The following is a 25,795-nucleotide window of genomic DNA, read 5'->3' on the forward strand; positions in this document are numbered from 1 at the left end:
AGGGATCAGCAGCAGGAACTGCGTTTGTTTCCTAATGCTGCCCAGGGAACTGTGCAGCTTTTGTTCCCGTGTTTCAGCTCCCTGGGTTCAGACTGCAGGTTTAACTCTCCGCACCTGCGCTGCACATTTCAGGCTGCAGAAGGGTTTCACTGTACCACAGGGGTTTTTTCTTCCTTTTTCCCTCTCTCAACTGCCACTAGAGTATTTGAAGCCCCAAGATCCTCCTGTGCCAAAGGGCCAGTACATGACACGTGTCTCCTTTTCCTCCGTCCCTCCTGTGAGCAAGCTGCACCATGTCCTGTACGGCCCTGGGCTGCGTTTCGGAAAACAGCAATGCTCTCCAGCACAGGGCTCCAGCACATGCTTAACATTAACTTGCTTGGCCTTACTGCATCAAACACTCCTCTGAGTCAGGGCCCGTGTACACCGATACAGTGCCTTAGATATACGCTCACTCAGGCAAATATGGTGCTAAATGGCTCATACATCAGCCCCGTGCAGTACTTGTGTTACTGCCGTAGGCTTGGGCTTTCCACAATGGTTTGTACCGGTGGTTCTGGGGTACCCTCCCACCGGGGCTCGCCTGTGCCCGACACCCAGCCCTGCTGCGGCCAGACTCAGTGGAATGTGAAGGACAGCAGCGCTGTGCCCACCTGACACGGTGTACAAAGTGACCGTATACCTGACACACCGAGGGCCGTGTACCGGGCTGCCGTGCTCTGCGGTACCGGCTCTGCCCCGCGGGCTGGATGAGGCCCTCCCCTCACCACAGCCAGGCCGGGCGCTGGCTGCCGCCGCCTCCACGCCCGCTCCCCAAAGCAACACCCGCAGCCGGGACAGCGGCGCTAGGCCTCACCGCGGCGGGGGTAGGAGCACAGCTGCAAGCCCGCAGCCTGAACACACCACCGCTCAGCCCCGCGAGCAGCGAGGACAGGGAGAGCGGGGCGGGGCGGGGCGAGGCCAAGGCGGGGCCGGGGCCTGCGTCCCTTAGACCCCTCCCACGCGCGCAAGCGCTGTGTTTTGTCCCTCGGGCCGCGCCGTAGCGCTCCCGGGAGAGCGGCATTGTGCAGCCTGCGGCCCGCACGGCGCAGGCGCCGTTCCGCATTCCCCCGCCTGCTGGTCCCGGAGCTGCTGCCGCGCCCCCCTTCCCCTCCCGCGGCCGCGCTCCTCCTCGCCGCGGAGGAGGCGGCGGCCCCGCCACCGGCCCCCCCCTTCAGTGCCCGCTCTCCGGTAAGTCCCGGCCCGCCCCTGTGCCCGCGCCGGCACCGCCGCTCTCCGCGCGGCGCCGCCTCCCCTCGGGCAGCGCGCGGAGCCCGCTCCTGGCGGCGGGGCGCGCGCCCACCCCGGCCGTGCCTCGCGCCGCCGCGCTCCCGCCTTTCCCGGCTCCTGAGGCGCGCGTGTGCGGGATGCGGCGGAGGAGGGGAAATGGGAGCGGACCCCGAAGTTTGGGCAGGGACCCCCCAACCGCCCGCCTCGGCCGTGCGGGGCTGTGGGTGTGCCGGTGCAGCGTGCCCGCGGGAGCCCCGCGCTCGGGGGTGTGCGGGGGGAGCCCCGGGGCCGCGCTGCGTCCGGTAACTCGGGTTCCCGGTTCGCGCTGCGGGGGCGCAGCGCTCTGTGACCCCGGTCCCTGCTGGAGCCAGGCCAGAGGAGGCCAGGGAGATGCTGCGAGGGCTGGAGCAGCTCTGTTCTGGAGCCAGGCTGAGAGAGCTGGGCTGGGGCAGCCTGGAGAAGAGAAGGCTCCTGAAGGGGAGACCTTAGAGCAGCTCCAGAGCCTAAAGGGGCTACAGGAAAGCTGGAGAGGGGCTTTGGACAAGGGCCTGTAGGGACAGGCCAAGGGGAATGGCTTTAACCTGCCAGAGGGGAGACTGAGATGATCTCTTAGGCAGAAGCTGTTCCCTGTGAGGGTGCTGAGGCGCTGGCACAGGGTGCCCAGAGAAGCTGTGGCTGCCCCATCCCTGGCAGTGTTCAAGGCCAGGTCGGACACAGGGGCTTGGAGCAAGCTGCTCCAGTGGAAGGGGTCCCTGCCCGTGGCAGGGGTTGGGACTGGATGAGATTTAAGGTCCCTGCCAACCCAAGCTAGTCTGGGATTCCCTTCCAGGAGGGAGATGCTTGCAATGCCAGTATGTGCTGAAGCGGCAAGTGCTGCTGCTCCAAAATCTGCTGCCACCAGGACAAAGAAGGGTAGCAGTGGTGGGGTATCATGAGCATGCTTTGAAGACAAATCCTGACAGTGTGAGCTGGAGGCTCTCCTGTTTCTGAGCTGCAGTGAAGGTTTGTTCCCTCTGCAGCACCAGCCCCCGTTGCTGAACACGGGCACAGCACCGTGAGGGTTTGTTGCACGTTGTGGCTCTGGTGGGGTGAGCACAAGGCTGCTTCAGTGGGGGAAGTCTTGGGTGGAGAAGGGCAGGGTTTGATAGCCAAGCCATGGCTTGATATCCAGACCATTTAAGAGGGAAATATGAAACTGAAATACATGCATTCCAAGGTGAAAGGAAGCTTCTAGAGTCTTAAGCTTTGGAAAGGCCAGTGCTGTTTTTGTAGTTATGTCTATCTTGTATTCTGAACCTTAACAAACGTGAAAAAAAGACCTTGGGCTGTTCCTTCCATCTTTTGCACAAACCTTTGTATTTACTGTGTGCTAAATGCTTGTTAGAAGTGTTTTGGGAAATATGCTGTGAAAGCTCTGCCACACCTAACAGCTTTGCAATGAAAAGCTGTGATTTGGGCTTGGGTCTTGCACATTTGATAGGTCTAAGGGCCTGCAATCCTGCTGTGTTCCTAACTGGGTCTAGATTATGTTTTTTCATCCTGGTTTCCTGCAGTTAGGTACTCTCTTTTTTTCTGGCTGCTGAGAATCTTTTTGACAGCTAATGATAATATTCTGTTTTTCTTCCAGGTTGCATTTCAGAGCCGTTCTGTCTGTGGCAAGAGCTGCCTTTTGAAGCAGCACATTCATTCTCCTCTTCAAGCACCACAAGTCTCATTTGCCAGCTTCAGAACCATGGCAACAGAAGAAAAGAAGCCAGATGCAGAATCCACCAAAACACAATCTACTCCTTCTTCCTCAACCAATCAGAGCAAGGTGTGTGCGGGGCTCCAGCAGTATCTGTGTAAATACACATGGCAGCACCTGCATATTCAGCAGCTGAACCAGCATCAGTCGAGTTCTCTCATAGATGAAGATCTCTGCCAGGCTCTGCTGTTGTCTGAGCTGGAAACGTGCTGAGGGTCTCATGGGAAGGGCGATGGATTGCAGCCTGTTCCGCGGGGCTGGGCGAGGATTGTAAACGAAGTCCTCCTGGTCACTTGGAGCCTGGAAAAGGGAGGTTGATTATATCCTTGGAATGCCTGGAGGTGTCTGGAGAATCAGGGAATCTGTGAGCATAGCTGCAAAGTGGGGAATTATGCAGATTCTTTGAAGCCTGCAGATGCTCAAAGGAGATGTTGTTTAACCATGAAGCCTTTGCAAAGGGTGAAAAGGCTAAAAAAGGGGATTTTAGGAGTCTGGAGGAATTTGCCTGTGATTTAATTTATGGTAAGGATGAAAACTGCAAACATTTAAAAGCAGTACACAGATCAATAGCAAGAGGAGTTTCTTGATCTACCAAGCACTCTATGTCTGGGCTGTTGGAGTATTCTCCCCTGTTTGTTACTGGCTTGGCTGAAATTCCTGTCAAGGGTGAGTTGTTGTGCATGCAACAGGGAGGCACTGCTGGCCCCAGACAGTAAGGGTGTTTGTTTTGGTGTTATTTGAATTTGAAGGCGGGGGGAGACATGACAGTTGTAAATGCTGGCATCTTTATTGGAGTGAACATCCATGCGGTCTGTCACTGCGTGCTGACCCAGTGGGATACTAGATTTGGAATTTATTCAGCTTGCTTATGTATTTTTCTTACAGCCTGCACCAGTAAAACCAAACTATGCTCTGAAGTTCACGTTAGCAGGACACACCAAGGCAGTCTCATCAGTAAAGTTTAGCCCTAATGGAGAGTGGCTCGCCAGCTCCTGTAAGTACTGCTTTGTTCTTGTCTCATCTAAAACATGCCAACGTGGGCTTTGGAGAGCTGCCTGTCTGCACTGTTACCTCCATCAGGTGGAGGAGGGATGCAGTGTCATGAGTTTTCTTCAAAGGAGCAATATTAAAGCTGTCAGTCTCTGAGATAATCTCTTTAAGCTTTTTAAGTTCTGTGGCTTTGAACACTGGAACTTCTGTGTGTTGCAAATTGGAGGGCCCTGACCCACTCAGCTTTTCAGCTACACAGTGTGGTACAGAGGCTGGCCACGTGCCTCTGTCCTGGCTGCCTGCACTGGTCAGTAAGTCACAGCCTTTGATTAACCCAGTGAAACGTTCAGGATATTATAAATAGTGTTTCAGTTCTTATTCTCTTCAGTGGTGGATCAAGTCCTCTTCCTATCAGCTTTGGTATTTCCTAAAGGGTTTTTTGTGTTCAACATTGCTTGACAGCTTTCCTTTGAAAACCTGTTTGTGTGACCCTCTGATCCAGAGAGGCTCTGTGTATAAGAAAAGGGCAGTTGAAAAGAACATTGCTGAATGTGTTGGTGAGGACCACTTGAGCATCTGCTGGGACCACTGGAGCATCTGCTGGACATGGGAATGACTTAGGTCCTTGGCTTCACTGCAGATGGCCTTAATAAGACCAGTGCAGTTACGATGCAGAAATCACTATAATTTTCAAGTGTCTCCGTGACCACCCTCCTTCTCCCCACTCGGGTTTTCCAGCCTCTGCCTCTGGCAAATATCAACCTTTTTCTCTGGTGTGTTTTGCAAGTTAACATTTGGGGTTTTGCAGGCATTAATTCAGCCCAGCTTGTGGTGTAATGTTTGTTCGGTTTGGGCAGAAGTGTTTCAGCATTCCTATGGCCCGACACTGCTGTTACCACTGGCAGTCTAAAACGAGCAGAAACCCAAATTGTCATCAGAGGAACTGAAGCTGCTGGAGACTGTGCATTCCAGGCAGTTTATGTAATCTCAGCTGCTGCAGTGTGGTGTGTATGGAGCTGTTCTTTACAAGCTACATATCACCTTCTACACTTAGGTCTGCTGGGGAGGGAGGACTGCCCAGTGCTTGCAGAGATGTAGTTAAGGTGTCTCTTCCCAGTTGGAAGGGCCAGCATGGGAAATCTCTTATCTGGTGTGTTCTTTTCCAGCTGCTGACAAACTCATTAAAATCTGGGGAGCGTATGATGGGAAGTTTGAAAAGACAATATCTGGCCATAAACTGGTGAGTACGAGGAGGTTACTGGTCACTTGAATACGAATTTACTTTTCCTCACCCAGAAGTTTCCATTTTGGCTTAGTTTAACAAGTGTGGAAGGCTTGTTCTTCCGTCTTGGTTTGTGCTGCTTTGTTTATGCAGGCCTGTGCAGCAGCCTGTAACTGCTGAAGTAAGCCAGGGCAGGCTGGAAGTGTGGGTGAAGTGCAGGCTGCTGATGGGGTCCCTGCCTGCACGCTCCCTTGCTGTTCTTGTGTCCCTGCCTTTTGAGGACACCAGCCTCAGGCATGGGGCAGTGCATGCTTGGATGAAACCCCTGTGAACTGTAACAGTGTGTCCTGTTCCATCTTTGCTTTGTGTATGGAGAGAATGGTTTGCCTTTTAAGGAGATTGAATTTTTCTTGTGGGTTTGCCTACATAAACACAACACTTACTCATTCTGCAGAGTTCTAAAGAAACACAACTCCCAACCCCATGGCTTTGTTTTCTCAAGTTTCTTACATACTGAAGCTTCGTAAGCAAAAATGAAGATTCACTTCAAGGAAAGCGAGTGTAATTTGTTCTTCTCCAATGTTTAGGGACTCAGATGGTAAAGGGCAAACCATCTGGCATGAAGAGAAGCCGCTTCTTCAGTTTAGTTAGATAGCAAACTGTTTATGAATGCCAGGAAAGGGCTTTGTTGGCCACAGTAAAGCTGTGTGAACAAGTCATTGGTATTTTTGGAGTATATGGCTCAGCTTAAAATGAGCAAGTGTCCAACAAGGAGCTCTTAACCCGGTCAGATCAATGAATTCTGAACTCGGTGCTGAATTTTCTTTCAAGATTCGGCTATGCAGAGCATGTGCAGTCTGTGTCTTCTATTTTCCTGTGTCAGTGAACAAGCAGAGCTCAGAATTGTTTTCTCTGTTTTAGGGTATCTCTGATGTTGCTTGGTCATCAGATTCCAACCTTCTTGTGTCTGCCTCTGATGATAAAACGCTCAAAATATGGGATGTAAGCTCGGTAAGGACAAATTACTGCTTATCTTCCTTGTCCCTAGCACTGGCATCTTAACTCATGTTCTGGGAAACAGCCTTGATGTGTTATGATGAGAGAAGGTTGAGTGTTAAGCACTATCTCCTGTTTGGGTAACACTCAATCTTTCCAGCTTCTAATGAGCTGCTGGTTGACTGGGCCATGAGGATAAGCAAGATATGCTGTTGCTTTTGGAAAAGGGGGGCTGCTTGCAGGTATCAGGAAAAATCTGGTCATCTTCTGAGAGCACTTATGCCTCATGGTCACAATGCAACCTCAGGCTTTGTTTCTGAAAGCAGCACCTCAGCTGAAACCTTTCTGTAATTTCTTATCATAGCCTCACTTGGTTTTGCTTCTTTCCCACTTCGTTATCTGCAGTGACAATGAGAACTGGATAACTGGCTTGTATTTTGACTAGGTGTGTTAACTGCTTGGTTCTCCGGAGTTGCCCAAAGGGTTTGCAACTTGGCTGCAGTCACTAAAACTACAGGTGTTTTTAATTCCCTGTTGTTTTGCTGTAGCTGATCCTCTGCCCATCTAAGTCTTGGGTTAGAGCTGGTTTCTTTGTGTGCTGCACAGTGGTTAATGTTAATGCAGTTTATTCGAATGCATTTTTGGCACTGAAGGATATTTAACTGTGCTAAATCTTATTTCAGGGTAAGTGCTTGAAGACGTTGAAAGGGCACAGTAACTACGTTTTCTGCTGCAACTTCAACCCTCAGTCTAACCTCATCGTGTCTGGATCAGTAAGTGATCCTTTTGTCCCTTTGTGCCAAGCAAGTGTTGCACCCCCCAGTTACCCCTCACTCAGGGGACACACAGGTCCTTTTAGGGATCCGTGGCAGAATGCTGATGGCACTAAATCAGAGGGTATGATTAGTATAGCACAGAAAGTTTCTGATGAGAATGGCACAGGGTTCTACAAGTGGATCAATGCAGTACATACAGGTGGCATAATAGAGAATTTATAGTGCAGCTTAACATTTCTAATCACCTGGATTCTGACTTAACCTGAAGTGTGACTTCAGTCACCTGGGCTCTCTGCAGATCAGGTCAGGTCTTAATAAGTGGTTGGCTGTATTGATAGAACCAGATGATCTTAAGGTCCTTTCCAACCCTAACTATTCTGTGATAACAATCACAATCTAGACATGAAAACAATATACTCTTGTATATGTGAGTGACTCAGTCCTTGGAGGCAGCCGGTGGTGGTGGGGGGTGTCCCTGGCTCCCGTAGGGTCATGGTCTCACTGTCCAGAACAGTTGTTGGCCAGGGTCCCTGCTTGATTCTGCAGTCAGCACTCTGTGTGCTGCTGCAGCTTTTTCTGGGATGGGGTGATGGCCATCACCGTGCTGGCTGCATGGCTGGGACCTTCAGGGCTGGTGAGGAGGGGAGTAGCCTCGACGCTGATAGGGATGATATGAAGCAATCCTTTTGGTTTGTCTGCTTGGTTCAAAGGACCTTTGGGGCCTGATAATGAGGGAAAGTGGACAAACGTGATGCACTCAGTCTCAGAATGGCTGCTGGCCTTACAAAATGGTGTTAGTTGTGGTAGCACATTACCAGGGCTTGGACCAGGGGTACCAGTCACAAGCCCTTACATTTCAATTCTTTCTCCACAAACACAGCTTGTAGTCAGCTGAGCTGTGCAGTGCCACTGCTGTCTTTGCTTGCAGACACAGTCACGTCTTTAACCCATCCCAAACATGCAGGTTCCCTGCTTGGAGAGGAGTTCAGGGAACTACGTGCCAGTCTGTTATTTTTGCCCTGCTTGGTTCTGAGGCTTTCTGATGCAGCTCAATGTAGCTGGAGGAGGGCACATGCATGTAGTCAAGCTATAATGCCTCGCATGCCTCAAGTAGGTACATCATTAAACCACCTTGTGCATTTCTTCAATCTTCAGTTTGACGAAAGCGTGAGGATATGGGACGTGAAAACAGGGAAGTGCCTCAAGACGTTACCTGCTCATTCTGACCCAGTTTCAGCTGTAAGTATCTTCTGATAAATGAAGGCACTAACATGCTTATGTTTTTCAGCAGAGCTGGTGCTCAATGAGAATGGAGTGAGTGGTGTTTTCTGTAAGACCGGTATGGATCTTGGTCCTGGGTGTTAATGTGGGGAGCAGGGAATAGTGGTGTGCCAGTCATGTCTGAGCCTAGCTGGGGCCTACATATGTGGTCACTTGAGGCTCAGAGAACGGCCTGTACATCTGTTGCTTTTGTATTGTTCACACCTAATGCTGTCTAATCAGAGCATTTCTGTGTTCATGTGTTCTCCTTAGCTTCTGAGGAAACATATTACAGTCCCTAATGCTTGGATAAACAGCTGTAGTTAGCATCCACCCCTCTTTGTAATTATGCCAGACAAACTGGGGGGAAAGAATCTGGTTTGATCATATTGCCCATCTAAACTCAGGCCTGTGGTTTGTGTGTTGTGTTGACTTTCTTCTGTGCACGTGAACTACAGAGTCAATAATGCAAGGCAACTTAAAGTGGAGCTTAAACATGTGACTTTTTATGTACATCAGTAAAGCTGTTTTTCCCCTTCTATAATATTACAGGTGCATTTTAATCGTGATGGATCCCTGATAGTGTCAAGTAGCTATGATGGGCTCTGGTAAGTGCTTAGTTCCTGCCTGTGGCACTGTTCAAACCTTTTGCATTTAAAAAAGGACTCTTTTAAAAAGAGCTTGTATTTGTAATGTTAAAATCAGAACAGAAACTTCAATAGTAACGGTTCTACTGTCTTTTTAATAGTCGAATCTGGGATACAGCGTCAGGCCAGTGCTTGAAAACACTGATTGGTGAGTAGGAGTATTTCTTGTTTGTGCTCTATTTTTGCTGTTGTGACATAAATATTCTGCATCATTGCTGTGAACAGTGGCTTCCTTAAGCTCTATTTAAGTGTCTTCCTACTGCTGTGGTAGTACACTGCCTTCTTCCAGTCTGTTGCAATAAGAGGAACTAACCTCTTGCATGGATGGAAACTTGCTTGAGTTGGAGTGTTGTGTACTATAGATGAATAAGTGAGAGTTTTCCAGGGCTTTCTACCATTCAGCTGTGCAGTGCTTGCCTTCAGCAGTTCCAGACTGCCACACAAAGTTGGCTGTGCTGTTGGATGTGATGGAAACAGGCAGTTTGTGACTGTTGCGAGGTGCATAAAGGTGTCCTGTGAGCATGGCTGATGAAAGGAAACGACCAGTTGGGCATGTGTTCTCTAGTCCTTCATAGTCTTGCAGAGCATTATATAAATGAGTGAAATGGCACTGCAGATCAGTGGCATGTGTTCTAATACAATGATTTTTAAAGGTCTTGCTCTGGTACGTGCTGATGCAGGGAAGGAAAGTTCAGTTACAAAGGGATATTTAAAATATGAGAAAAGTGTTTAATACCATTTTCTTGAATGAAAACAGTTGCCTTTCCTACACCTCTTTTTCTTGAAATAGCAGGGGGCAACAAAGCTGAAAGCTTGCTTCAGGGAGACAGTGAACACATTATTGTCAGAGGAAGTTCTGTATGAGACAGTACAGCTGTGCATTAGCTAATGTTGCTTTTGTTTTCACTGTAGATGATGATAACCCTCCAGTGTCTTTTGTGAAATTCTCACCTAATGGCAAATACATATTAGCTGCAACCTTGGACAAGTAAGTACTTAAAAACCAAACAGAAAAACCCCACAGGCTTTGGGGTATTTGAGTGGCAGGTAAACCTTTAGTTTGCTGCTCTTTAGCCATCGTAGTAATGGTATACAAGTCCCTATATACTATCAAACTTGAACAGCCGGTGAGGTGTTGAGCTGTGCTAATGGCACTGGCAGGATTTGGGTTGTCTTGGCACTACTTAGTGACTGCAACACCCATTCATTCCTCCTTGTACCTTTCAGAACCTCAGCTTTTCCTTGCATTGATCATATGATTCTTTTGTAACATTGAGAGTCAGAAAATATAACCTGTAAAAGTCTGCTCGAACTCTGCTATGGAGGAACTGCTGCTGCTGCTGGGAAATTGTCAGATGAGAAGAAAATCCAAACCCCAAAAACTAAAGTCTTTGGTTTTCTCTTGTTTTACAGCACTCTTAAACTTTGGGACTACAGCAAAGGAAAGGTAAAACCAATCCTCCCTCACTATATAGAATTCACGAAGCTTACAGGAGAATCTGGGTTTCATATGTGCTTTTTGTTTAACTGAGACATTAAGTAACGCTTTATTTCTGCATTTTTTTCATGAACAATAAGTTGCTGCTGCTCTCTCTCTGTGGTAATGTGACAAATTTAGGGCTTCCACCCCCCCCTTCAGAACTGTTCAGTGTTGTAGGGCAGAGGTGCCCCCTGCATCCTCTAGATAAGTTGGCAGGCTGGGAAGCACAAGCAGATGTGTTAGTCTTTTCTGCCAGAAGAGTTTCTCCTAGACTAGAAAACTACCTCCCAGCTGTGTTAATGTCCTGTGGCTCTTCACTTCCAGTGCCTGAAGACCTACACAGGACACAAGAACGAGAAGTACTGCATATTTGCTAATTTCTCCGTCACTGGTGGCAAGGTCAGTGGTTATGGGAGAAGCTCTTTGCCAACGTGCAGTTCTTACTGCTTTTCTCTGGAGCTGAAACAGGAGTTTGGGAAGGGAAACCTCCTTTGGTGGGTGCTGGTTCACAGGGGCTGTAGTGCAGCGGGGAAGAGGGTGTCCTAGCAGTGAGCCACTGGATGATAGGTTCATACATTGAGGTGACGGAACAGCTTTAGTCCTAACACTGAACCACCTTGGCACCACTTGCTCTGGCATACACAGGGTAGAACAAAGCTTTCTGCTGCTTTTGTGCACTGAACAGAGGTGCTGAGAGGAAGAACCACATGGAGCAGTCACGTAGTGTTGGAAGTTCCTTTTCACATGGTGGCAGTGAAATGCTTACTGAATAACAGCAGATCAAGATGAGAAGAGAGATGAAAATGACTGTGTGTTTTCTCTCCCTCTCCAGTGGATCGTGTCCGGCTCAGAAGACAACCTGGTTTATATCTGGAACCTTCAGACAAAAGAGATTGTACAGAAATTACAAGGACACACAGGTGTGGGAGAGGATTTTGTTTTTATTGATGGAATATCCCTCATGTCACTTGTAATGAGAGCTCAGCTTGAACGTTTTCTCTCTGATGTTTAGCTTTTGACTGTCAGACCCATAAATTCTTGACTGGCTGAAGCTTAATTGGGCCCAAGGAGTTTGTTCCTTTTTATGAAGGGTTTTTTATGGGCATCACAAGTGTTTATTCTTTCACTGTGAGAACTTTGACACCTGCTTACGGAAGAGATTTCATTGAGTTCAGAGCTGGTGGAGTATTTAAGTGACTTGTAATATTAGTGGCTTTGATTTGCCTGTTAACACCTTCCAAAGCTGCAGCTCTTGAAAGGATAAGGGCTGATGTGCTCCTGCTGTTTGTAAATGGCTACATCTGCCTGTTCTTGGGGGCAGAGTTGAGCACGTTTTGAGGTGTTATCTGGTGGAAATCTCAGTCTGAAGGATCATTGATTTGGTCTCTGAGTGGGGCCAGTGGCAGCAGATTGTCATTCTCAGGCTGGGGCAGGGTCTGAAGTGCTGCCTAAGCATTGGATGGGATGGTGGGAATACCTTCCATGGACAGGAAAAAACTGATGCGGGTTTCTGTTAGCTATCTGACATAACATGCCAAGAGTGCTGGCTGTGAAGTAAGCAAGAACCAGAATCCAGAGAGTTCTCACACTGTGAAATCTGCCAAACACTTTCCAGCCACTACTATCAGTTCTTTTTGGCAAGTATTTCCTCTGACAGAAGCAGCAGTTGTCAGATATTTACAAGTATTGCATTTGTAATTGTGCTCTAAAGAACCAGGAACTCGGCGATGCTGCTTGCAGGTGTGGTTTCAGAAATGTCTGCTATGCACCAGCTCTCCCTGCTGCAAATGGTGATATTTATGTCTCTTCTTGTTTAGATGTTGTAATCTCAACAGCTTGTCACCCGACAGAAAACATCATTGCCTCGGCAGCGCTAGAAAACGACAAAACAATTAAACTGTGGAAGAGTGACTGTTAAATGCTGCGGGATCACTGAGACTGTCAGGAGAAATGCTTTTAAAGAAAGAATACTAAAAACCCACATGAGAATATTAAATGCAGTTTGGCAGGAAACCCGAAGAGTGTTTGATAAAGCGGTTTCTGTTAGTCTTGGCCCAAAGAACATGTCTTAGCTCGTTGCTAGAACCGGGCAACGCTGTGGAAAACACACACAAGATGCAGTTCTCCTTCCCCTGCCTGGTCCTTGGCAGCCCTGGATCACCCTGACATCGCCCTGTATTGGACACCCCAAAGATACTGTATGGCTGTGGTGGTGCCTCTGGGTGCTGCTGCTGCGCTGGGAGCGCTGCCATCGCCTCTCTCACAGTAAGTGAAGTCAAAGCCTAGAGATGTGTGGAGGGTTTTTTAATGTCCGATTTCTTATTTTCCTTTCCAGAATGTAGGTTCTAGTCTCTTGGGAAGTTTCTGTCCTGTTTTACATAGAAATACTGCATCTTTAAGGGTGCTTCATTTAAACACTCAGCTCAAACTTTGTGACCAAATAAAACCGTGCAGTTCCAGATCCCCCTCTTACTGCCCCTGACTTGACTCCTGTGGTGAAATCTCTTCCCTTCTGTATACTTGCTTACCTCTTGTTACGTGTGTTTAATAGATGCTGTTCTAGAACAGAGTTACAGTTCTGTTAACCATTAAAATGATTCCTGCTTGTAGTTGTTCTCAGCATATTTTAAGTTTCCTCTTCTGGTTCTAAAGCTCACAGAACACTGTAAAGTTACTTCAATGTAAAGAGTTAAAAAAATACCCAACCTAGACTTTTGTATCTTGAAAATCCATCGTATGAAGCTGTATTGATAATGGCATGACTCTGTATCTGTTTCAGCGTTGGTATTTCTTTCCCTTTTTGTCATACCCATGTGGTATTTACACATCCAGAAAAATGCCATATGCCATAATAAAAAGGTGGGATTTTCTGTGTATGCTTGTGGTAAGAGTGTACTAATGTGATGTGTCTGTGACCAAAGAAGCCTCCCTTAGAAACACCTCTAAGGGGAAGTACTTCTGTAGCAGCTCCATTGAGTGAGGAGGGGAACAGGAAGAAAGGAGCAGCAGCAGCACCGTGGTGCTTGACATCTGCTGTGGAGACAGAAAAGAGGAGCATAACTCGGGTCAGAATTTCTTGTGAGAAAGGAAGAGGGTTCAGTAGGAGCTGTCCTCAGCCGGCGCAGCTTGGTACGAACCCTCACAGAGCCTTTGGCTAAGGGGAAGGGAATCAATCCTGTTGCCCTAGCAGGGTGGGCAGTGGGTGATGATCCAGGAACTGGCTGTGTTGGGCACAGCTTGTATCGCAGCCAGAGGGTTGTGGTGGGAGGGGATGTTGTGGTCCTGGGGCAGCAAAAGTCCATGGTTTTGGCATCGACTTCATGTGTGTGATGGCTGAAAATCAATTGCAGTACAAACCTCTCTGGTGCCTGCTCTGGGGCTGCCTCGCTTTACCTTTGGAGACGGTGATCACTGCAAGCCATGATGTAGGACTTTGCTTTTACATATATAAAAATAGAGCTCACATTGAGCTGGTATGAAAAGGGCCAGTAATGATATCCCCATCTTTTGAGGTTTTCCATTACCCCCAGGGACAGGCACATCTCCAGCCTTGGCGAGCATCGCTGCTGGAATAATTCGTTTCCTCATGACTCTTCCCCACTCCAGTTTTTCTCTCGGGCTGATGCAACTGTTTGATTGCAGATGTGGCTGTGCTGCTTTACCAGTGTGGAGAAGCTTGCATCCGGCTCCAGCAAAGCATTTTACATAGATTCAAATCTGTTTTGTACTTCCCTGTAGCTGTGTCTGAGGGGCTTTGCCAAGCCCCTGCCATGGGCACCTTCTGCTGGACCAGGTTTCTCCAAGCAGTCTCTTGAACAAGGATATGTTTTGTCCCCCAGACTGGAGAGCCCAAGTGTAAAGGATCTACTGGAAAGCTGCCTGTAAAGGTAGTGTTTAAGTCCCCCGCGTCCCACCTGGGAGTATTGCTGTGATTACACCCAGCCTGGTGGGTCAGTGGTGGACTGGGGCCAGGATTAGCTGATCTTATAAAGCACAGGGCTGAAACCAAGGCTCCTGCCAGGGTTCTACCTTTGCTTGTGTTGGGTGCAGGGTGGCAGGGGCTGCTGCTGAGGAAAGCAAGTGTCAGCCGGGGCTCTGCTCCTCGGCTTGAGGGAAAAGGAGAAGCTGGGTGGGATAATCAGTGGAAGGAGCTGGTTTCTTTAGGGGTTCCCCCCCATAGTAAAACATGGTTAGATGCCACAAAGTAGGTGGCAGTGCCTTAACCGTATGCGTGTTGTATAGGCCACAAGGGCCTCTTCCATCCTTATCAAGGGGAGTGCTAACCTTCTCTCCTTTCATACAACACGTTTAAGGATTTTGCACCCAGTGGTATTTAAACCTCCAGCAGCTTCTGCCATAAAGGTTGTGTGAGGAAGAAAACCGTGGTTTCTTCTTCCTCAGTTTACATCTCTTTCTGATCCCCTTATACAATTTTTCCTCGAGGTCCCCGAAGGAGCATAAAATCCCTAAAAAATCCCTTCAAAATAGCACAAAGGAGCGCTTTTGTGGCGCTCTCTTAATGTATGCATCTCTGTGAGCCAATAAGAGAGCAGAGGGCGGACACTCTTCCACCGCTCCCTGTTGTTGGGGCCGAGCCCTGCCCGCCGCTCACCCCGCCCAATCAGCGGCCGCGTTGACAGGGGCAGGGCACTTTTTGTTCCGCCTCGCTAATGGCAGCCGGAAGGCGAGAGGTCCCCGGTTCGAGTCCCGCATCCGACGCGGAGCCTGGGGCTGCAAGCGCCGTCGGGGGTGAGGGGAGACTGTGCCCTGGCAGTGCCGCCCGCAGAGATGAGTTCCAAAGCAGGATTTGCAGCGAACCCGCCTGGTCTGCGCGGGGCTTAGCCGCCGTTCCGGGTGTCCCGAAGGTTCACGTGGGAACACGGGTGCTCGGGGATTGGCTGATCAGATTTTCCCAGGGCAGTAAGGCCGTTTCCTGACGGGCTTCCGGTGCCTAGGGGTCGTCCATCGTTCTGGGATGCGTCACAAACGTTCCCCGGTTCCAGGTGTGCAGGTGGTTGAAGGGGCTGGTTTGGTTTTTTCCCCTTTTCTAAAGGTCCTTGCCTTCTGCTTCCCAAGGGAATAACACCCAAACGAACGTGTGCTTCAATCGGGAGCCAACGCGTTCATTAAGGGATTCAAAGTGAATTTCCCCTCCTCACTGAATGCTGTGATTTCTGCTGGTTTAAAACCAGTCCCATTTCCCGCGGTTTATCCCTTCTCCCCGAGGCTGTCGCGCGTTGCTGAGTTACAGTCAGTTATAATCACGTTGTTCTGGGGCCAGCGAGGCGCCGCGGGTGGGTTGAGGGTCGGGAATCAATGAGCTGCGTTCCTTGGGCTCTGCTCTGGACACGAACGAGGTTGTGCTGCCTCCAGCTGAAGTCTCCAGGAGCACGTTGGGCTGCATGGGGCCAGGGCCGGGACAGGGGGATCCAGCTGCGCGGGTGCCCGGAGCCGGGATGCGATGCTGCTGGAAGGCGGTCGCTGGATGCGCCACATAAGCAGCTTATTTTGTCACTTTAATTTTTAATCCCGTGCGTTCGGGTGCGCTCTCCTATTAGTAAGCATTATCCCTCCAAGTCCCATTAGCTCCAGGAGAGCTGGGGCTTTGCCTGTGGGGATGGCAGCACAGGAGCCAACAGGGCTCTGAGTGCCCGGCGTGGCTGTGGGTCAGTCCTGACCCCACGGGTTGGGGCCATTGCAGGTCGGTGCTTTATTAAGGCATTATTTTCGTGTATGCAAATGCCTATGTGACTTTCACACCCACTTGTGTGCCCTCCAGGTTCTCCCTTTAACCTCCAGGGCTGTCCCCAGGTCTGTGCTTTGTCAGAGGATCTCAAGCCTTGGATGTGGAATTAGTTGACTGCTTGTCTTTAATAAAATTACTGCTGCCCTCTTCAAGCAGCTCAGTGTGACCCAGGAGCCGTGGGTCCGTGCCTGGAGATGAGGCGGGTCCGTGCCTGGAGATGAGGCAGCTCCGGGAGGAATCAGAGGAGGGGAAAAAGCCAGTAAAGCCATGCATCTCCCGAAACCCCGTCTGCCTAATCCAACTGAATTAGAGGATTTCCAAGTGGATTTAAAACTAAATCTTGATTAGGGAGAATTTCTCTCCAAGAGCTGCTGCACAGTCGCATTAATGGGAAGTGATCATGGGCAGAGGAAATAGGACAGAAATAACGGAGGGGAGCACATACGTGCTCAGGTCTGAGCACGGACCGAAAGAATCGGGGAATTTATGCAGGGGAAAAGGGAGGAATTGAGCTTTGACACAGTGAGACGGGGCACGGGGTGGGAGCAGCCGCATCCCAGTGGCATCTCCCTGCCTCCGTGTGGGGTTTGTGGGTGAAGGAAGCGGCGTGTGACCAGGCAGAGGGGACATCACCGCTCCTCAGGCACCGTGCTCATCCCAAGCCTTGCTGGAACTCCAGGAACCGAGCCCATGCTTGCAGGACACATGCCTGGAGGCGCCCGTGGGATCCTGTCTCTGCTGACCATGGTGTTTGTGCTCCCCGAGGGTGAGTGCTGCTGCAACGGGTAACCTGTGCTTTGGAGTTACGGCTGTTTGCATCCTCCCTAACCCCTGGTTGGTTGTTGAGGTGTGATTTATCCTCGGGATGCATTTGGGGACATTCCTGCCCAAGCAATGTAGCTGCATGTGGTGTGTGTTGGTGGGTTTAGGATGGAGCGAATTCTGTAATGTTTTGTACAAAACAAAGGCATGGGACAAGGACCCCCTGGGCTCTCCTTCCCCGTCCTGCTCACCCACATCCCAAAACCCCCATGGGACCAGATGAGGCTGGGTCGGGAAGTGCTCAGGGTCACATCCAGAGCAGGGACAGGTAAGGGCAGTAGTGCGTGCAGCCTGATTTTTGTTGCTGTGAGGCCGGGTTCTGTGTTTGCCCTAAATCCTGGCCACGATGTAAATGAATCACCTTCGAAGGCTTTTTTATTTAAAGCAAGCTGAGGAATGGCTTCATCCCCATTCTGGTCCAGGACAAGCAGTTCTCAGACATTGGGGCTGACCCACAGGGAAGGGCTGAGCTGCTGCCAGTACGAGCGTGCAGAGCTCTGGGGACACCAACATCCCTGTCCCGGGGTCACCGACCATTGGGCTGTGGCTGCTCCAAACAAGGATCTCCCTTCGGTTTCGGAGTTGTTTTCCCTCCCTGGCAGACCCTGCAATAAAAGCAGGACCATGTTCAGGAGGAAACCCAAACCACAGCCATGAGCCATCCCTCTGGCGCGACTGAAACTGGAGGGGTTGGCTGAAAGGGGCAGAAGTTGCTTCCAAGCGTGGCTGAGCCCTGGCTCGGTGGTATTGGTGGCTGGGAGGTTCCACATCCTCTTTGCAAACCCTGTTTCAAAGTGCCCTTGTTCGCACCATTTGATCCCAGCCTCGATCCCTGCTAATCCCTGATTTCGCACTGACCTCTAGTGGGAGATGCTTTTATCATTTTGGGGCCCTGTGGGTAAGCAAGCGCTGACGGCTCCAGGCTGCGCTCAGTGCTTAATGCGACTTGGCAAGGCAGAGAGCGCTGCGAAGCCGCCGTTGGAGAGCAGCTGGGAAGGAGCTCAAGTATTTTTCCCCCTGGAAAAACACAGTTGCGTTTCCTGTGCTTCTTGTTCAGTGTCCGGGCTCCAGTGCTATGGCTGCAACATCATCGTTGGCACCAAGAACGTGGACAAGGGGTGCTCCCACCCGGAGGTCATCACCTGCTCCCACTCCCACCAGGGCTTCAAGCACCGCTTCTGCATTAAGACGGAGAGTGGTGAGTGCGGCGCAGAGGCTGCCCGGCCCATCTGGGACCGCATTCCGGAGCCATGGGCCTGGGGCAGGGCTGGGGGCACCCCTGACGCCCCACTCTGTGCTTGCCTTGCAGTGGTCCTGGGCACCCCTCTGACCAGCGGCTGCGCCACGTCCCGCCACTGCCAGCAGCAGGAGCTGCCGGGGGTGCGCATCCACTGCTGCGACACCGACCTCTGCAACGGCTCCCCCACGGCCCTGCATCCGCCCCCCGGCCTCGCCGGCCTCCTGCTGCCCTGTGTCCTCGCTGCCTTGCTCCTGTCCTGAGCCCCGGGATGCGGGGAACCCTTGGGGCACCCAGGCAGGATGAAGGCACTCGGGCAGGATGGGGGCAGGACACCTCCGTCTCCCCTCACCTCAATACACGGTGCTGAATGCTTTGCCCTGGCAAGGTTTCAGTGATGCCATGGTGGTGTCTTGGCAAGGATGGGGGACATTTATCCAAGCTCGGGGGGCTGGGGATGCCCTCACTAGGGGGGTTCTGCCCATGTCCCATGGGTGCTGAGAGAGAGGTCAAGCACAGCTCTTCCCATGAGTTCTTTCCATCCTGAGCTGCCCTGGGGAGCCTCAGCGCTCAGGGCTGGAGCACCCTCAATGCCTCAGTCTGTGCAGGGGGGTCCCTGCAGGGGTGGGTGGGCAATGGGCTGGGGACCAGCCCGTGTGCAGTGAACGTTTGTACCAGACGTTATCCCAAGCAAAGGGGCCAAAGGGAGATTTAACAGAGAAATCTCCCCCCGGTACGCATCAGAGCCAAGTAGCTCGTTCAAGGTCATCGCGGGGGTTTGTGGCAGAGCTGGGAATTAAATGCATATGTCTGAAGAGCCAGGCTTGTGCTTTTATCACCAGGGAAACAGCATAAACCGCAGTGGTGAGAAACGGAGGAAATATTTTTATTCTAAGTTGGTTTTTTTCCTTTAGTTAGAAAAAAATAACGCCAAAGACCTTTTCTGTGCAAAAACATCAGCTTTTGATGACATTTATCAGGTGCGTGTCAGAAAACAGGGCAAAACTCTACCAAAAATATTATCTGAGGCACCTTCCCAGCAGAAGCTCCTTGGGGCTGGTACAAAACAAGTTCAGACTCTGAAGATTCAAAATAAAAGGAGCTCAGCAAACAAATCCTGTGGAAGCGACAAGAACAGCAACACGAACGATCCCCCCTGCTCCCCTTAAACCCGCCTGAGGATTTTCAGGGGAGCAAGAAACAGTTCCTTGGCAGCCGCAGTCATTCTCACTACAGGGTATTCATCTGCCCCCGTGTGTGCTGAGCTCCAGCAGCAAAACCTCCACAGCATCAGCACACTCCATAAACATCCCCATTTTGTGGCTGGGAATGGGGACGGGCTCCCAGTCTGGGGACAGAGCTGGTGGCCAGGGCTGCTGGTGTGGCATGGGCCAGCTTGCCATGCAGCAGCAGGCTGGGTACAAGCAAGGGGTGAGGAGCTGGTGCAGTGCCCTCCATCAGTCACCTCCATCACAGTCCCCTCATCAGTCCTCTTGCCATGGTCCCCTTGCCATGGTCCTCTTCATCGCAGTCTCCCCCATGGGTCCCCTGCACCGGCCCCCTCGCTGCGGTTCCAGCCGTGCGGGTGATGCTGCTGGCCCCTCCTCTGCCCCCCGTCTCCCGGCCGGGATCATCCATCTCTGGCTGTGTAAGGGCCTGTTGCAATTAAGGAGACTGAAGTGCTCCTGAACTCTTTAACCTTTGCCCTGGGATTGCTCCTTTTGCCCCGCGGCTGTGGATCAGCTCCATTGCACTCTCCAAACAGCGCCTGCTACTTAGCTGACATTTCTTTCTCCTGCTGGATCCTATTAGCACCCTGAGGTTGAAAATGCTACTTTGGAGTGTTGTAAGGAATGTGATTTATACTGGAAAGTAGCGGCAATCTATCTTTCCCTATACACACACTACACATGAGGCTGGAGAGCTAAATCCACATTGCCTGAACAAACAGCAACTGGGATAATTGTTGAGGAGGCTTCAGGCACAGAATGGGGAGAGAAGACCCAGAGGGCTGAGCTGAGAACCCATCCCCACACCAGCACAAACTGGTGCTGTGTGCTGCTGCTTTCCAAGTGATGATGGCTGGGCTGTTTGCACGGGCTGTGGTGGGGAGGGGCCCATTGCGTTGTTTTGCACCCTTTTCTTTGCCTGTTGGTCTTGTGTTAAGAGAAGACCAGAGAGAGCAGTGTTTGCACTGGTTTGCCTGTGTGTAAGTACATATAGAGGCAGCGATATGTATGGGAGGCCGATGAAGATGAGGATTGAACGGTACCTGAAGGGGGACTGATTACCCTTTATCAGACAGGACACTCACCACCCAGGCTCCTTGCTGGGACACGGGGTTAAAATCTCTGCAGCATCCAATCTCCTCCTCCTTAAGCAAAGGGACTTTGCAGAGCGTTTGTGTGAATACTCAGGATAAGCCCCAGAGACTGAAACGGTCCCAGCTTCATGTGGGCGCTGCGAGTCCCACCCACGGGGTTAAAACGAGCCCCTAGCCCAGAACCGCAGGAGCTGACATTTACCAGAGCTGCCTCCCCTCCGGAGCTGCTCTCGGGCATCCTCTGGTCACTCGGACCCGGAGCCACGGTGCTGTTGGCTCCCAAGCGCTGTTTTCTGGGAGGAAAACCAGGCACAAATAAAACTCAGCCACAAATAACACCTCCCCCCCGGCCCTCACAGCCCTGCGTTAAAAGCCCTTTTCTAACAGCCTCGGTAGCCCAAGCGTTGCCGTTGTTTCAGTCTCCAGTGAGTGCTGCTCTGAAAACATTTCCAGCTCGGAGCAGGCTCTGACATTCTGCCCAGACCCAGGAGAGGGAACAGCACGGGCTCAGAAACACTGCTACGAGGCACAGAGCCCTCTTCTTTCTGGAGAGCCACGTTCAGTGTCTCACATCGTGTGGCTGCATCCCCCCACAGAGGGGAAACACCCCAAAACACCCCCAAGGGCAGGAGGTGGGGACGCCTCGGGGTCCCCGGGAGGCAGAGCTGGTCCCGCTCCCACACCCAGGCTCTGGGGTTGTTTTCGTGCCTTTACTCAGCCTTTCCCTCGCGAGCAGCAAAACCATTTTCTTCCTTCCGAAAGACGCGCTTTGTGCTCTGCGTGCCTGAGTGCCGCCGGCTGCACAGCCCCGCTCCCCACCGCTCCGGGTGCCAGCACACGGGCCAGAAGTGCTGCTCAGACCCTGGGAATCAACGACAGGAAGATGGGTGGTGCTAATCCCCCTTTAGCCTTTTCATGGAACAGACTGGTTTGGGTTGGAAAGGGACCTTAAAGCTCCTCCAGCCCATCCCTGCCATGGGCAGGGACCCCTTCCACTGGAGCAGCTTGCTCCAAGCCCCTGTGTCCAACCTGGCCTTGAACACTGCCAGGGATGGGGCAGCCACAGCTTCTCTGGGCACCCTGTGCTGGTTTCTCTCCCTGGGCTCAGGCACTCCTCAGGCCGGGAAAGGGCCGTGTTTACCCAAGAACAGCGTGGGGTTAAAACTGGGTAGGTCCATGTGCAGCTCTTGCAGAGGGGCAGTGAGGACCAGCAAGCAGCTCTCCCATTGTCAGCACCGGGCGCGCTGTGCAATCCTGGCTCCAGAAGCACGCGTTGTCCAGAGGTTCTGAGGGTGGAATTTAGGATGTCTCTCATCTGCTCCCCTCCCGTGGAGAGACAAGCAGAGGAGCAGCATGTGTGGGACGCCGGTGATGCTGCAGTGGGGCTGGTGGGGACACCCCCTGCCTGGGGCGCTGGTTCAGCCCCATCCGTTTCACAAAGCAGAGCAGGAGCGGTGCCAGCCTCATTGACACAGACCATGAACTGGGTCATGCTGCCCATTCCCCTCCCAGCACAGAGCTCCCCTCATGCCCGGACACACAGGAAGCGCATTGCCCGGGGGATGCACGGGGCACAGCATCCTCAGTGCTCCGGGAGCTGCACACAAATGAACCCAGAAACCCAAAGAAATTCTGCTCTTCCCTAGGACGAGTGCCAGGGCTGCCCTCTGCCAAGGGCTGGGCATCGGGGATTGAATGGAGCGAGAAGCAGGAATGCTCACTGGGTTTAGTAGCCTCATGGCAGCTCTGGAGCCAGCGATGTGCCTGACCTACATACAGCCCAGAGCTCACCCAGCACCACTGAGCCACTGGCAGGAGAGCAAATGGTGGAGAGGGAGGCCCTGCCCCGCAGCACCCGACCAGCACCACTGTGCTCAGCACCAGCCAGGATGGAGCCGCTCAAGCGTGTTCTCCTCTGTGCTGGGCACCACGTGCATCCCGCAGCTCATCCCCATGTGTCCCCTCCATGCTCCATACCCCCAGCACAGATCAGCCGGCCCCATAGATGCGTTCTGTGGGGTTCTTCAGTGGATTCCGTGACCTCTCTCCCAGCAGTCTGGTTTATCCAGCCCAGCAACACACCCTGAAGCCTTTCCTCAGACTCTGTTGTTTCAGCATCTCACACCCTTGGGCCATTCACTGACCCCACAGGTTCTGCTGCAAAGGATGAGGATTTCTGCCGTAATTCACTCTTGTCTGTCCTTCACAGGAGGTGGTTGGGGGGTGGCAGGAACATGAAGGCAAACAAGGGAGGGGAAGGCACCTGGAGCCCAGACTTTCTCTCTGGTGGTAATTACAGAGCTCGTTAAATGAAAAACAGGCCCTGGTGTGCAATAAGGAGAAATAAGGCAAGTACGGAGGTGGGCAGAGCCTGGCAGCAGCTCTTCCCAGCGGCTCCTCCAGCTTCACGTGGCAGAGATGAATCACAGCAAAGCGCTGCCGGAGCCTCAACCCCCAACTGCTCCGGTAGGAGGGAAGCGTCACGGGCTCTTCTCCCACCCTGGGCACCAGGCGGCTCATTAGCAAATACGGGATGATCCCATCGGTGACGGGGTCAGCCTGGAGGGGGGTGGCCGTGGGGGGTCAGCGGGGCTCAGGGTGCTCTGGGCGTTTAGGGGGGCTGCTGGGGGTCTCACCACAGGATCCCCCTGGAACCCAGGCAGGAGACGCCTCTCCTCCCAAACAGTTCTCCCTCTCCAGTGAGTGTGGGGTTGGTTGAATGCAGTGGATGTTTGATGGATGCTCAGGGTGTCCATTCCCCCCCAAAGTCACTGGGCTGGCCATGGTTACTGCGAGCAGAGAGAGGTTGTGCCCTGAGTGCATGGGCAGGCTTCATCCCTGGAGGGATGGGAAGGCTGGAGCCTGTCCAGACCATGCTCCGTCCCCACCTCAGGCCTCCCCCAGTCATCCCAGTATCACCACAGCGGATAAATGGAGGCCGAGGGTTCTGGCACCGCATCGGTGTCAGCAGGAACTGCTCTTTCCAGACTGGCAAATTCAGCCTCAGGAGGAAATGAAAAGCTCATTTGGTGGCGACAAGTGGGCCTCTCCCAGGGTTTGCAGCAGCCCAGGCCAAGGGGTCCTGATCCTGCTGCTGGCCCCATGGCAGCCCCTGTGCCCCACGGCTCAGCCCCAGCCCCATAGATCCCTCACACAAGGGTTTTCTGAGCCCCGGTCCCTCGCTGCTCCCCGGCTTTGGCACCACTCAGACATTTTCCACCAGCTCTGATTCCAGTCCCGTGTTTCTCACAAGTCATTAAAGAGAATTCCCCGTGAAATCATTTTCATCTCCCGCCTCTCCTCTCTTCCAGACAGAGGAGATTAATTGGAAACTGCAAACATCTTCCAAGGGCCCGGGGCAAATCCATGTCAAACAAATGTGACTCTTCCCGAGCTGCTGTGGCAGGAACCCTCCTCCCGCTCCAAGCATCCTCCCGGTGCGGGCCGTTTGCAGCCTCCAGAGGAGCTCAGGTTTGGGAACCTTTGATGTTTTCTGCCTCCTTTGAGGAAGGGAAAGGAAAGCGCCTGAGGAGTGGGAGCTGTCAGAGGCAGTAACGTGAAGTCTTACTTTTGGCTGGCAGGAGGAGGGGTCTCTAGTGCCCAGTGTTAACTGTGGGGCTGAAACAGGGAAGCAGGGAGGAACATTAGCAAAGTGATGTAGCCCTCAGGCAGGGAGAGGAAAACCAAACCACTCAAACCCAGCAACCTGCAACCCAAACCTGACAATGACCCCATTCACCTCAAGGCTCTCATCCACTCCTGGGTTAATCAATAGAACAAATCTCTGGTGTCTCACCTCTCCTGGCCCTTTCAGGCTCATCCCAGCCTGATGACAGGAGAGACCCTTTTGTAGGGCTCCAGAACCCAGAGCTCCACCAGACCCCAGTGCCAATACTTGCTCGGGGGGAGTGATGGAGAGGGAACAACATGAGGGAATTGCTACTTGGTGGAGCAATGGCTCAGCGTCACCTTCCCCCAGTGTTGCTTTTAAGCAGGGCGCAAGAAAACCTCCCATAGAGCCCCAAACCCTCTGTGTTACACAGGATCATACATTTATGTGTTCATACACACACAAGGCGGTGAGGAAGATGTGACAATGCCTTTGGGATTGGAGAAACCAGATTTATTTGCATGGAGCAAAGCCCAAGCCTGGTTTGTGCAGACGCAGGGTGCTGGTGGTGGCAGAGGTGAGCAAGGCAGAGCAGGACGAGCTGTGCGACTGCCAATGAGCAGCCTGGTTAGACCAGAGCACTGTGGCTCCATTTCCTGGCACCCTCTGACAAGTGAGAAACCTCCAGTGCATGAAGGACACATTCCTGTGCTAATAAAAGCCACGTTGTCTGGTGGCGGGAGGCTGCAGGATGTTATGGTTGGAATGTTCCTCGGCCCTTGTGTAATTAAAAGCCCCACCAGCTGTGGATGGGTGAGAAACTGTTTTCTGCCCCCAGACACAGACTTGATGTTTTCTGTGATCTCTACGATGTCACCAGCTCCCCTTTGATGTGTGCGCCCCAGACTCACGGCTCTGGGGGGATATTTGCCTGAGTATTGCTCATTAGGTGACCTGGTAGGAAGGAGGCAAGATTAATTGCAGAAGGGGAGAGACCGATCCCTGCATCCACATTCATCAGCGCGCTCGGACTCGGTGGCTGCTGTGGTGACCCAAATGCAAAACTAATAATAGGACAAAGTCAATTCCCTGAAGATTTCAATAATGGACTGGAAAAGGGAGGATTATTTTCCCGTTTCATGTGGGGAGGATGGAGACACGGAGCAATTAAGGGCTTGCTGTAACGTAATAAAGCTGGCTGTACCATGGTGTGCAGCGGATCCCTCCTGATCCCCCCTCCTGCTTTCACAGTTGTACAACACGATGAAACCACTAATTGGTGCTGTCCAAGTCCTGCTCTTGGAGTGGCCGGTGGCAAGTGATGGAGCAGGGTGGCCAGGGCTGCTCAGAGCAGTGATGCTGAACGCTGCAGTGATGGACCAGCCCTCGGGTCTGTGGGGCCTGAGCACAAGCCCTCATGAGCTCAGCCCTCCCTGTGCTGAGTCTTCTGACTCAAACCAACCTCCTAAAATCACTGGAAAACACTTTGTTCCTGTTCTCTTCCCAACACCCTCATCCCCCTCCCCATGTTACGTGCTGGAGACAAAAGGCCTTCCTATGGCACAGCTCAGAGGTTCCTTGGGGACTCTTTGCCAGTGACCAGGATTTTCCAGGGACAGAAAAAGCTGGAGGCAAAATCCTGCTGCCCACTACAATACCATGAGAACACGCTT

At 52.0% G+C, this 25,795-nt stretch overlaps 2 protein-coding genes across 3 annotated transcripts; both read left to right on the forward strand.

Annotated features, from left to right (window-relative positions):
• Positions 1 to 1,064: 1,064 nt before the first annotated feature.
• On the forward strand, positions 1,065 to 13,208 carry WDR5 (WD repeat domain 5). Of its 2 annotated transcripts, XM_080630955.1 has the most exons (14): positions 1,065 to 1,230; positions 2,897 to 3,082; positions 3,899 to 4,007; positions 5,170 to 5,243; positions 6,147 to 6,236; positions 6,905 to 6,994; positions 8,153 to 8,236; positions 8,810 to 8,865; positions 9,006 to 9,052; positions 9,817 to 9,892; positions 10,318 to 10,351; positions 10,709 to 10,783; positions 11,217 to 11,304; positions 12,202 to 13,208. In XM_080630955.1, the coding sequence occupies exons 2-14, from the start codon at positions 3,002 to 3,004 to the stop codon at positions 12,300 to 12,302; spliced, it is 1,005 nt and encodes a 334-aa protein (XP_080487081.1). In that variant the 5' UTR covers positions 1,065 to 1,230; positions 2,897 to 3,001; the 3' UTR covers positions 12,303 to 13,208. The 2 variants fall into 2 exon arrangements, with proteins under 2 accessions (XP_080487081.1, XP_080487082.1); XM_080630956.1 differs by lacking the exons at positions 11,217 to 11,304; positions 12,202 to 13,208 and adding an exon at positions 10,911 to 11,192 and having other exon boundaries at positions 10,709 to 10,854.
• Positions 13,209 to 16,820: 3,612 nt separating this feature from the next.
• Positions 16,821 to 18,452, forward strand: LOC308227730 (uncharacterized protein; the record flags this gene model as incomplete). The annotated part of the gene is made up of 3 exons (XM_080630550.1): positions 16,821 to 16,896; positions 18,010 to 18,150; positions 18,262 to 18,452. The coding sequence occupies 3 exons, from the start codon at positions 16,821 to 16,823 to the stop codon at positions 18,450 to 18,452; spliced, it is 408 nt and encodes a 135-aa protein (XP_080486676.1).
• Positions 18,453 to 25,795: the final 7,343 nt, after the last annotated feature.

This window comes from Psittacula echo, assembly GCF_963264785.1.
Source record: "Psittacula echo genome assembly, chromosome: 16".
Lineage (NCBI taxonomy): Eukaryota > Metazoa > Chordata > Aves > Psittaciformes > Psittacidae > Psittacula > Psittacula echo.